A 13,799-nucleotide genomic window follows, 5' to 3' on the forward strand; every position below is an offset into this window, starting at 1 on the left:
CTCTTAGAATGTTCATTTCCCACTGTGACTCCCAGCACCCTCCAAAATTAGTCATGTCCTCAGTGAGATGTTTCATGGCAAAGGGAGCTTTGGGCAGCTTTCTTTGTTGGTATCAAACTCAAATCACAACAGAAAGGAGGGATTGATAGTACACTTAACCCAGCGCTGTCCCTGTCCTGGGAACTTTTGATGGGGACAGTGTATAGGGAGCTTTGTTCTGTACCCAATCCCATGCTGTCCCTGCCCTGGGAGTGTTTGATACTAAGCAATAAAACAGGGAAATGTTCTTTTATAAATTAATGCACCAGTTATGAGGGGCACAAAACAATCACCCTCCAAGCCTTGGATAATAATATTCTAAGAGAAGGTACGCTGTAAATAACCACTGGGTCAGAAGTATCTGGTTTTACATTGCACTCCATAGACTTGCCACGAGTGAGTCTGACATGCCAATGCAGTTGCTGCACGGTCAGAGATGCTGACATCACAACCAGAGCTAGTAAAGCTCCACGTGCCCTCTTGGGTGAATACCCTGTGAGGTTTGCATGGGCAGTACTGGAAGAAAATTAAAGGCATGCTCCCTGGAATCCTGTGCAAGCACCAATGTACTTCATTAACAGAGCAGATCTCATTATTATTATTTAGATTTTACTTGTGAGAAGTTGCTGTGAGCAAATTGGCAGCTGCACTTCACAGATTGCATCAGTGATGCCTGTAATAAAAGGTGCTTGTGACATATGTAAATTTCTGACTTATTATTTGGATTTCAAATTAGTGGCATATGGGTGATGGTTACTTTTGTGAAGCATTTAAAATGAAACAAGGTCAGAAATTTCTTCCAAAGACACGATCTAATCCAGTGAGAAGGTCACTGTAAATCACCCGGAATGTTAATGAAAGATTATCAATACTGTGTTGTTTACAACAGAGGAAGAATTAATATTGAAAGGCATTGGCTTGCTTTTGGTTTAGAATAATCAAGGATTGATTTGATCCCAGCAAAGCCCACAGACTGAAAGTTTTAGGGAAGTTTTTGGAGGAGACTTGACTGAGATCAGGAGCAAACATAGTTTCTCAGAAAAGAATTTCAGACAGGTTAGGGCAAGATCAGGCCTAAAGGTTTAGCTTGTGAAACACCCTGACCAGGAGTGTTTGGTTAGAAATTGGCAGGTGATTAAAAAACTGAGAAAGTCTAAGCTTTCAGTTTGGTGACCGTACATGCAAGATGATTTCACAGTTCACAGGACAGGACTGGAAAAAAGCAGTTGAGTTGAACCCAAAGATTTGACAGAGCAGGATAATGTTTTTGGATTTGAGTCATGTAAAGTGATGCTCATGGGGCATAGATATAGTTGGGAGTCTTTTAAACTGCATTCTATATATTTTCTTCTCAACATGTTCAGTGATGTTACTACACATCTTTCCAGCATGTGGAACTTGAACCCGGGATGTCTTGATATATTACAATTTTCTTTTCTTTCTGGAATGGCAGGACTACTTTATGCTGAAAGACTGGAGCGACTGGGCTTGTATACCCTTGAGTTTAGAAGACTGAGAGGGGATCTGATTGAGACTTATAAGATTATTAAAGGATTGGACACTCTGGAGGCAGGAAACCTGTTTCCGCTGATGGGTGAGTGCCGAACCAGAGGACACAGCTTAAAAATACGGGGTAGACCATTTAGGACAGAGATGAGGAGAAACTTCTTCACCCAGAGAGCGGTGGCTGTGTGGAAGGCTCTGCCCCAGAGGGCAGTGGAGGCCCAGTCTCTGGATTAATTTAAGAAAGAGTTGGATAGAGCTCTCAAGGATAGTGGAATCAAGGGTTATGGAGATAAGGCAGGAACAGGATACTGATTAAGGATGATCAGCCATGATCATATTGAATGGTGGTGCAGGCTCAAAGGGCAGAATGGTCTATGCCTGCACCTATTGTCTATTGTCTTCTTTTGTGTTATAAACTTTTGTTTTATCATCAAAGACAATCTACTGTGTGAGTTTACATGTCAGTGAGCAACTGTATGTTAAATTAACTCAAATATATGAGCTATCAGTCAGACTTTATTCTGGACCCTGACCTGTCCAGTAGTTACATCTTAACATTACATCAAACATTCTTCATCACCTGTCATGTGTGTTTGACCCTTAACTGTCCTCGAAATGGCCTGGGAATCCACTCAGTTCAAGGGCTTTCAGAGATGGGCCTGTTTTCTCTAGTATTCATGAGACTAACCATGAAACATAGGGTTGATAAAGACAGATAACTTATTTGGGGATTCTAGAACTAGGGGCATAGGCTGAGGATTAGTGCCAGATCACTCAGGAGAGATTTAGGAAGCACTTGTACACACAAAGGGTGGGAGAGGTTTGGAACTCTCTTCCACAAAAGGCAGGGAATGCCGGATCAGTTGCTCATTTTAATTGTGAGATTGATAAATTTTGTTAAGCAAGGGGTAGAATCAGTTCTACCATATCACGTCTTTCTTTAACGCGAATTGGCTCTAATGCGATTGGGTGAATAGAAGACACTGATTCTAAAGCATGAACTTTTAAAGTGTGTGTTGGCTAGAACGCGGTTGGATCACCAACACTTTAAACGTTATCTGTATAGCACGGGGTCACACAGGAACGCAACTATCATGTTCTGTAAGAACTTACTGTAGATGCACTTAGGCCACAGATTAGCCATAATCTCACTGAATAGTGGAACAGGCTTGAGGGGGTGAATAGCCTCGTCCTGTTCCTAAGTTCCAAAATGATAGCATTTCCAGTGACACTTACATCCCATCAAGGAGTAAAGAAAAGGTAAGCGTTTTGAGATACAGGGAGATTGTGAAAGGTGCTATATGAATGCATTGGTTTGAATGGTAATTGGGGTGGATTTGTAATTGAAACTCATGCTTTCTCCATGGTCTCAATTAACACGTTTGGAGCTGTGTTTCACCGAGCTGTAAGATGACATCTTATTGTGGTGTTCAGATTCCGACAGAACACTTGAAGATTCTTGTTAATGAAACACGATCTGTGAGTGTGAGATTCATTAGAATGAGGTTGGTGTGTGGGGAAACTATTTCCTTCGTTGACTGACCTCGCATCTGTTCCAACCCGAGGCTGCAGTGTCACTCATTCCTCTGTGCTTGCGAATTTACCCTGGTCTCAATTTTAAAATTCTCATTGTCTTAATATCTCTCACTCTCTCCCTGTCTCTGCAACCAACCTCTCAACCCTCTGTGATCTCTGTACACGTCCATATTCCTGAGAAACCTTAGGAATACAGCAGACATGGACACTGACAACTGAGAGACAGTTGCTGATGGCTGAGAAGAGAGCCTAGAGAACACCAAGGTGAGCAGATCCTCCACCATCTCATCTTCGCTGCAGTAAATAAGGCAGAGATAGTGCCACACCAAAGTGGGGCTCTTCAATCTCACCGGGGGGCAATGTTTGACGCAGAGTGAACTGACACTGCACAAACCATGCTCTTACAAGACAGAAGGCTGTCACATAGGGATGAAAATGTGTTGCTGGAAAAGCGCAGCAGGTCAGGCAGCATCCAAGGAACAGGAGAATCGACGTTTCGGGCATAAGCCCTTCTTCAGGAATCTTGAAGAAGGCTTATGCCCGAAACGTCGAATCTCCTGTTCCTTGGATGCTGCCTGACCTGCTGCGCTTTTCCAGCAACACATTTTCAGCTCTGATCTCCAGCATCTGCTGACCTCACTTTCTCCTGTCACATAGGGATATACAAGTTGCATGACCCCCAGCTAATGGTAGGTACAACTGGACAAGGTAGATCCCACAATAAAACCTGGCTCAACATATCAGCTGTCTAACTCTTTGCAGTTGATAGTGAGTCACTAAAATATAATTACATGAGGCTGCAGTTGTTTTGTAATTTAATCCACAAATGAAAACAAAAGTCCATACAACAGTTAGAAAGATCTCAAAACAAACAGCAAGACAAAGTTTCAACCTGCACCCCAACATTAGCATTTCACACAAACTCAATTCCAGAGAAATGTCATTCCTATCTCCACTCTTTCCTGATCCCTCACAGTTTCTGTTCTGTAGGCTGCAGAGCCAGCTTTCCAATTCCGCTCGGAGCTCACTTGCATGGACCTTTCACAATTCGGATGTCCTGAACTGTCTCAGTTCTCACAGCGCGAAGACTCCTTTTCAAACCCTCTCAGCTTGAAAGCTCCACAAACCAGCAACACATTGGCGAAGGTAACTATAAGATGGATTCTCCTGCTAAGTGAACTGCTCCCACTTCTGAACCAAGACTTTGAACATTCTATTCTGAAGACAAAGCTAAATTAGTGGATTTGGGGCCCTTTGTAAACTCAGCTTTAGAAACATTCCATCCATTAACACCACAATCTCCCAGGCACTTGACTGCAGTCACAAGCTTTCTTAGAACTGATGTACTTATGTTACTGATCCAAATGAGTTTCCAACCTGTTTAAAAAGAATTACCTTCACAGAGTGGACTTTCACCCATATGTTTCTATTTTTAAAATCCAAATCAAGAAATATCATAGAATCCCGACAGTGTGGAAGCAGGCAATGGAGCCCATTGAGACCACACTGCCCCTCCAAAGAGCATCCCACCCAGACCCACCACTGTAACCCTGCACTTACCATGGCTAACCCACCTAGCGTGCACATCCCTGGGCACTCTGTGGCAATTTAGCCCGGCCAGCCGACCTAACCTGCACGGCTTTGGACTGTGGGAGGAAACTGGAGCACTGAGAGGAAACCCATGCAGAGAATGTATGAATTCCACACAGTCGCCCGAGGGTGGAATCGAACCTGGGTCAATGGCACTGTGAGGTTGCAGTGTGAACCCACTGAGCTGTATCATCCAAGAAGTACATCACTATCTCGGAAGCATTTGCTCCCCAGCCCTGATTGCTCCTCGGAAATAGTAACATATTTGCTAAACTGCAGTTATTTCTTTCTTTTTAAAAATTCCTGGTTATCACTATACAGCTCACTGAACGTCTTTCAAATGTTAACAGATAAATTGCTGAGAGGTACAGTTGAACTGAGTCAGTTATAACTTGTATCACATGTGTGGGGAGGGGTCAGGAGTAGGCCGGTCAGCCCATCGTATCTGCTCTGTCATTCAGTGAGTTCATGGCTGATCTGATCATCCCCAACTCCACTTTCCCACCTTTTCCCAATAAAACTTGGTTCTATTACTGATTAAAAATCTGTCCATCTCAGCTTTGAATTGACTGAATGACTCAGCATCAACAGTCGTCTGGGATAAAACATTGAACAGATTCCTCCTCATCTCTGTCTTGAATGTGTCACCCCGAAATTATTCTAAAATTATGTCCATTGGTCGTAGACTCTACCAGAAGGGGGGAAAAAACACTCCACATCTACCCTGTCAAGTTCCATAAGAATCTTGGATGTTTCAATAAGGTCACCTCTCAATTCTTCTAAGTCCCAATGAGTACAGGTTCAATCTACTCAACCTCTTGTTAGGAGACAGCCCCTCCGAACCTGAGATAAGCCTGGTGAACCTTTTCTGGATTGCCTCTACAACCTGCATATTCTTTTAACTCTTCTTAGGTAACTATAAAGTCAGAACTTCCCAAGTTCTACAACAGCTGGGGACTATGTTAGAAGTTGAAAATGTGTTGCTGGTTAAAGCACAGCAGGTCAGGCAGCATCCAAGGGATAGGAAATTCGACATTTCGGGCATAAGCCCTGATGAAGGGCTTATGCCCGAAACGTCGAATTTCCTATTCCTTGGATGCTGCCTGACCTGCTGTGCTTTAACCAGCAACACATTTTCAACTGTGATCTCCAGCATCTGCAGACCTCATTTTTTACCCGACTATGTTAGAAGGGTCACAAACACAAGAGAGATTTTCCATGAAAATTTCAGTGTGTCAGACAATCCCTATCAAATCAACTACATCATCATTTCTCGACGACTCAATGCGCATCCAAAATCTACATTGCCAGAACAATGAATTTCTAGATAAAAACAAAAGCACAGCCAATGCTGTAAATCAGAAACAAAAACAGAAATTGCTGGAAAAGCTCAGCAGGTCTGGCATCATCTGGGGAGAGAAAACAGGGGTAATGTTTCAAGTCATAGTTTCGGAACACAGTTCTAAGGAAGGATCACTTGACCCAAAATGTTAACTGTCATTTCTCTCCACAGACTCTGCAGAACTGCTGAGCTGTCCCTGAAATTTTTGTTTTTGTTATTGAATTTCTGCACCCTTACTCAAGGTAAGAGCTTTTTCTCATTGGACTAATGCTTGGTTTTCCTTTACTGCCCGAGACCAAGGAAATCCCTGTAAGGACAAAGAATGATGGCAACAAATCTACCAGCTGGCTCATACAACATGGTGAGCAGTGGTGAGAATTCATTCTGCACACATCATTCCCACACGATGTGCTAACACATACAATCTAAACTAATTCTATTTCTCTTCTCACATTGTACTGTAACCATGAGATAAAATATTTTCTTCCTGGTAAATCTGTAACATTAGGAGGTCTTACCTTTCCATTGGGGCTGGATTTCTTAAATACTCTGAAAGACAAAGAAAGAGAGGGTGAGATAATGGAATGGTTGTCAGTACACATAATGATTGCCAATATTAAAAAATATATAATATTTCACAGATTTCGTATGCACTGACTGGGCCAACATTTATTGCCTGTCCCTAGTTGTCCCCTTGAGAAGGTGGGGTGAGCTGCCTTCTTGAACCACTGCAGTCCATGTGCTGTATGTAGACCCGCAATGTCCCTTAGGGAGGGAATTCCAGGATTTTGACCCAGTGACACTGAAGAAATGACAATATATTTCCAACTCAGGATGGTGAGTGGCTTGGAGGGGAACTTGCAAATGGTGGCGTGCTCATGTATCTGCTGCCCTTGTCCTTCTAGATGGAAGTAGTCATGGGTTTGAAAGGGGTTGCCTAAAATTCACCATGTCTTTGGTGAATTCCTGTAGTGCATTTTGCAGATGGTACACACTGCTGCTACTGAGCATCGGTGGTGGAGGGAGTGGTGTCTGTGGATGTGGTGTCTATCAAGCAGGGGCTGCTTTGTACTGGATGGTGTTGAGCTTCTTGAGTGTTGTTGGAGCTGCACCCATCCAGGCAAGTGGGGAGTATTCCATTATACTCCTGACTTGTAGCTACATGGGGGAGTAATGTTTGTGATTACTGGAAGACATACAAGGGGAAAAAAAGGCAATAAAAAGAAAAGCCATTGCACTGGTCATACTGGAGCTCCATTTTGAAATATAAAAAATAAGTCAGAGCCATTTGTTAGAATCATTATTTTTATTGTTTCTTTCTTTCTGAACAAGGAAGTGAAGTTTATGTGGGATACAAGCCTCCTCCCACTTAAACTTTCTCATATTGTCACCTGATTTCTTCTCTCTCGCTTACCTGTGTAATATCCTTTGAAATGACTCTATTCATCCAAAAGCAAAGATGAGAGGAAAGACTGAGTTTCAAAATGAGTGGATATCCTCCTCAGAGCTTTGGAGCTGGGTCAAATGACCCTCAGGCCTGTTGTGCCATTTAACAGGATCACTTCTTGGTGACCCTCAAATGAATGGGACAATGTGCATCATAAATGGAACCCTCTGCCCAACTCCCCTCCCCCGACTTCCTGACCACGCAAACATAACTCCCCTACACTTCCAATAGCTGACGAAAATTCACAACCTGGTTTAAACCCTGTCCCATCTCCCTCTCACGTACCCACTGCACAATTCCCTTCCCCACCTCCCCCCCATCTTTAATCTGGGTGTACCATAAGGAGCAACATTCCTGAGCAAGATCCAACAGCAAGAGACCGCTGTGGAACAGGGAATGGATAAGTCTCTAACCCATTCCTGAGTGACAACCCACGTCCATAGAATGGCCGGTTTTGATCCACCACAGTGACTGATCCTGGATCAACAGGGTCACGCCAAAGCAGGGTGTCTTTACAGCTGAGCTCCAGCACTGGGGCCTCAGGACTAACTGCTTCTGGAAAGTGTTAAAAATCACATAGCAGCAGGTTATAATCCAACAGGTTTATTTGGCAGCACTAGTTTTCGGAGCACTGCTCCTTAAGGCACAGACAACACTGCACATCACCAGGCAGCGTCCCCCCTCTATAGATTAAATGTGAGACTATTCACCTTAAACTCAGCAAATGTTGAGGCGATCACTTTGGCTCCAAGATTTCACATTTGATGAAAAATTAGTATTCCCAATTCCTCCGCCTCCACCGTAGCTGCTCCCAGGAGGACCAGTACCACCACAGAACATACCAGATGGCCTCCTTCTTTAGAGACTGCAATTTTCCTTCCCACGTGGTTAAAGATGCCTTCCAACGCATCTCATCCACATCCCGCACCTCCGCCCTCAGACCCCACCCCTCCAACCGTAACAAGGACAGAACGCCCCTGGTGCTCACCTTCCACCCTACCAACCTTCGCATAAACCAAATCATCCACCGACATTTCCACCACCGCTAAACGGACCCCACCACCAGGGATATATTTCCCTCCTCACCCCTTTCCACCTTCTGCAAAGACCGTTCCCTCTGTGACTATCTGGTCAGGTTGGCACACCCCTACAACCCACCCTCCCATCCTGGCACCTCCCCTTGCCACCGTAGGAATTGCAAAACCTGTGCCCACACCTCCTCCCTCACCTCCATCCAAGGTCCTAAAGGAGCCTTCCACATCCATCAAAGTTTTACCTGCACATCCACTAATATCATTTATTGTATCCGTTGCTCCCGATGTGGTCTCCTCTACATTGGGGAGACTGGGCGCCTCTTAGCAGAGCGCTTTAGGGAACATCTCCGGGACACCCGCATCAATCAACCACACCGCCCCGTGGCCTAACATTTCAACTCCCCCTCCCACTCTGCTGAGGACAGGGAAGTCCTGGGCCTCCTTCACTGCCACTTCCTCACCACCAGACGCCTGGAGGAAGAACGCCTCATCTTCTACCTCGGGACACTTCAACCCCAGGGCATCAATGTGGACTTCACCAGTTTCCTCATTTCCCCTTCCCTCACTCACCCCAGTTCCAAACTTCCAGCTCAGCATTGTCCCCATGACTTGTCCTACCTGCCTATCTCCTTTTCCACCTATCCAGTCCACCCTCCTCCCTAATCTATCACCTTCATCCCCTCCCCCACTCACCTATTGTACTCTATGCTACTTTCTCCACCCTGTCCCCGCCCCCTCCCCCTCACCACCACCCTCCTCTGACTCATCTCTCCACCCTTCAGGCTCTCTGCCTGTATTCCTGATGAAGGGCTTCTGCCCGAAACGTTGATTTTCCTGCTCCTCGGATGCTGCCTGACCTGCTATGCTTTTCCAGCACCACTCTGACCCAGACTCTGGTTTGCAGCATCTGCTGTCCTTGTTTTTACCTCCTTGAAAATTAATATTTGTTGATCGACACCAAGTCTATCTGCAAACCGTCATGCCTGAGGAGAAACACAGCAGACTGCTTATTGCATGGCCCCTGGGCCCAGTTGAGGATCTTGATGTAAGGCAACGGTGTTTGTGCTGAAGGTCACTCCGATCTCCTTGCTTCTGCAACCCCCCCAACCCTTAATCCCCTTGGTCACCTTTGCTTGTAATCCCCAAACATCCGAACAAGGGACATACCTTAGTCCTGGATCCATGGACACTCCAATGGATCTTTTCGTAGAAACCAGGGCCTCTACATTGTGGGGCCGGGGAGGTGTAAACAAATGGATGGGGGGAGTCAATTCTGGGGGGAGAGTGTACATGGGGCTGTAGGAGGGGGATCAAATGTGTGGGTAGGATCAGTGATGGGGGAAGAGATTGTACACAGGGTAGTGGGAATGGGATTAAATGGGTGCGTAGGGTCAGTGAAGAGGGGAGATTGTACATGGGGATGTAGGAGGAGGATTAAATGTGTGGGTAGGATCAGTGATGGGGGGATAGTGTACACGAGGTAGTGGGAATGGGATTAAACGGATGCATAGGGTCAGTGATGGGGGGATAGTGTACACGCATAGTCGGAATGAGATTAAATGGGTGGGTAGGGTCAGTGATGGGGGAAGAGTGTACATGGGGTCATGGGAATGGAATTAAACAGGTGCGTAGGGTCAGTGATGGGTGGAGATTCTACATGGGGCAGTGGGAGTGGATAAAATGGGGGGGGGGGGGGTAGAGTGATTGGGGGAGAGAGAACACAGGGCGGGGGAGAAGCTGTGTGATGAGCAGCTCTCCATAAGAATTGCCGAGATAACTCTACAGTTAGATGCAGGATAATTGCTTCATGACAATGCACTGGGAAATGCAAAGGTTTTATTGAGTGTGCCAGTTTCTTGTGCATTTGTGTGGTCAGCCAGACAATATCCTGTAGAAATTGCTGTGTTGTATATTAGTGGAAATGTACAGGATGCTTGAACAGCATACTTACTTTCATTTGCGGTGAATGATTTAGATCCCTTCCTCCAAGCCTCCATCATTGAAGCCTCATTGTCTAAGTCACATGGGGGGGGGGGGGTCCCAGCAGAAGAAGAAAGCTTTGTATTTGCATAGCACCTTTTATAACCTCAGGATCCCCAACATTGCTTTGCAGCTAATGCAGCATGTTCTGACAACATTGTAAAGTTGCAAATGTCGCAGGCGATTTGCACAACAGCAAGGGGGGGGGTTCCTCAAAAAGGCAAGGTGATAAAAGGTAACGTCATCTTTCTAGAAGGTGCCGGAACCTTCAGGGGCATGACTCGTACTTTTTCTCCAAATTACCCCTTGGTATTCAATGCAGACAAAGTGGTTTCCTTCACATTGGGCAGATCAAAGCCCGACTGTGGGATCACTTTGCGGAATAAGGGGAATGTAAGGACCAGGAGCAGGAGGAGGCCATTCACCCCCTCGAGACTGCTCTGCCATTTAATGCGATTATGACTGATTTCATCTCAGCCTCAACTTCACTTTCCTGCCTAATCCGCAAAACCCTTCAACCCTTTGCTAATTAAAAATCTCCACCAAATTATTCCGTGCCCTGGTGTCCACCACACTCTATGTCTAGTCAGTGCACAAGTGGGACCCTCAGAATCCAACCAGATCTAATTTTAGTTCTTGCTCTACACTCCTACATTGTCATCTCTGTCCTTGGCCAGTTGTAGGTCTTTCAATGACGTGGGTCACAGGCTGCACATTCTGGGGAGATAGCACACCACTTGACTCCCAAAAACCTGCTACCAATGACAAGGGAAAAATTGGGATGAAATACTCCCCACTTGCCCAGGATGGGTGCAGTTCCAACAACACTCAAGAAGCTCAACATCATCCAGAACAAAGCTGCCCTCTTGTTAAGCATCCCATCTATGCATCCACACCCTCCCCCACCGACGCTCAGTAGCAGCAGTGTGTACCATCTACAAGATGCACTGCAGAAATTTACCAAAAATCCTCGGACAGCACCTTCCAAACCCACGACCACTTCCATCTAGAAGGACAAGGGCAGCCGATACATGGGAGCATCACCCCCTGCAAGTTCCCCTCCAAGCCATTCACCATCCTGACTTGGAAATATATCACCGTTCCTTCACTGTCACTGGGTCAAAATCCTGCAACAGTGTGGGTCTACCTACAGCACATGGACTGTCGTGGTTCAAGAAGGCAGCTCACCCCACCTTCTCAAGGGGCAACTAGGGACAGGTGGTAAACGCTGGCCCAGCCAGCAACACCCACGTCCCTTGGGTGAATAAAAACGGTACTTTCAGATTAATTTAGTTTCACCCCGTGTTTAAAAGCAACAAATGTAGGCATAAGAAAACGTATATTAGATTTTGAAGCAACAATTCCTCTAAGCTTTGCAGCTGCACATTTTGGCCAATCTGGATACAGAGATCAATGCACCTCAGAGATCATCACATAAGAATTAGAGGGTGTATAGGGTGAGGGCGAAATGCAGAGTCATAGAGGTCTTACAGCACAGAAAGAGATCCCTTTGGGCCAACATGTCTGCACCAGTCATCAAAGATCCATCTATTGGAATTACATGCTCCAGTAGGGGGGAAGAGACTCACTCTTTCACTTGGCCTGTTACCACTCCTTCTGTCTTGCGGTATCAGCCCTTTCCTCACCCCTGTCTCCCGTCCTGTTGCCATGTTACAGCTTACAGTTGCCATGCCGAGCATGTGGTGATCTGGAGCTGTGGATAGTGATAGCACAGGTTCCAGATTTTAGAGGGCGATTAAGAGTTAACCTCATTGCTGTGGGTCTGAAGTCATACGTAGTCCAGACCAGATAAGGACAGCAGCTATCCTTTCCGAAAGGGCAGTCGTGAACCAGACGGGTTTTTGCGCCAATCAATTAAATTTGTCACGATCGCTAACTTTGATTTCTAGATTTATGAATTGTATTTAAGTACCAGCAGCTGTCGTAGTGGGATTGGAACTCCTGTTCCCAGAGTATTAGCCTGGATTCGTGATAATTGCATTGCCTCTGCTGCTTCAGTTCATTCAGCCAGGCCTTCAGCCTGCTGGATTTATGACCAGCATTAGCCTCAGACACAGTGAGGCAGCCCTGGGAGAGTAGCAGGATTGGGGCCAGATGGCCCTGGAAAACATCCCTGAACTGAAACAGTGCCAGCGAGTCCTCCTGCTGGGAATGTACAGCTCCCTGAGGCTTTGAACAACAGTTTTGTGGAATCTTTATCACTGAGACAAGCTTTAAATTCCAGAATTAGCAACTGAATTTAAAACACTCCCGCTGATGTGTGCGAATTTGAACTCATGTCCCCAGATCATTAAAATAAAAATAAAATACTGCAGATGCTGGAAATCAGAAAAACACACAGAGTTCTGAAGAAACTCAGCAGGTCTGGCAGCATCAGAAGCAAAAGAAATAGGGTGACCATTTGGACTTCAACGTCAGTCTTCTTAAAAACTGAAGACATGGAACTCAAACATGAACTCTGTTTCTCTCTCCACAGATGGTGCCACATCTGCTGAGTTTCTCCAGAAATTTCTGTTTTTATTCCCCATTTAGATACATCTTAAATTACAATATCATTCCCACCCCAACCACCTCCGCTGGCAGCACACTCCAGGCACCCATCACCCTCTGCATAAAGAATTTTCTCTGTACATCTCCCTTAAACTTTTCCCCTCTCACCTTGAACTCGTGACCCCTAGTAATTGAGTCCCCGCTCTGGGAAGATGTTTCTTGCTATCCACCCTGTCTACACCTCTCATGATTTTGTAGGCCACAATCAGGGCCCCTCCTCAATCTCCATCTTTCCAATGAAAATAATCCTAATCTACTCAACCTCTCCTCATAGCTAGCACCCTCCATACCAGGCAACATTCTGGTGAATCTCTCCGTCTCCAAAGCATCCACATCCTTTGGGTAATGTGGTGACCAGAAATGTACGCAGTATTCCAAATGTGGGGCCGAACCAGAGTCCTATACAACTGGAACATGACCTGCCAACTCTTGTACTCAATACCCTGTATGATGAAGGAAAGCATGCTGTATGCCTTCTTGACCACTCTACTGACCTGTGTTGCCACCTTCAGGGAACAATGGACCTGAACACCCAGATCTCTCTGTACATCAATTTTCCCCAGAACTTTTCCATTTACTGTATAGTTCACTCTGGAATTGCATCTTCCAAAATGCATCACCTCGCATTTGTCCGGATTGAACTGCGTGTGCCATTTCTCTCCAGTCTATCGATATTCTGCTGTATTCTCCGACAGTCCCCTTCACCATCTGCTACTCCACCAATCTCAGTGCCATCTGCAAACTTGCTAATCAG

At 45.5% G+C, this 13,799-nt stretch overlaps 1 protein-coding gene across 1 annotated transcript in view; it reads right to left on the reverse strand.

The window, feature by feature from the left end:
• The window catches only part of arrb1 (arrestin, beta 1), a 127,517-nt gene that overhangs the window by 43,192 nt on the left and 70,526 nt on the right, over positions 1-13,799 (reverse strand). Inside the window, exon 2 of the mRNA XM_060826908.1 lies at positions 6,532-6,562. Coding sequence (XP_060682891.1) covers positions 6,532-6,562 — 31 coding nt within the window. The remainder of the gene's footprint in view (positions 1-6,531; positions 6,563-13,799) is intronic.

Source organism: Hemiscyllium ocellatum, chromosome 6 (genome assembly GCF_020745735.1).
Source record: "Hemiscyllium ocellatum isolate sHemOce1 chromosome 6, sHemOce1.pat.X.cur, whole genome shotgun sequence".
Classification (NCBI taxonomy): domain Eukaryota; kingdom Metazoa; phylum Chordata; class Chondrichthyes; order Orectolobiformes; family Hemiscylliidae; genus Hemiscyllium; species Hemiscyllium ocellatum.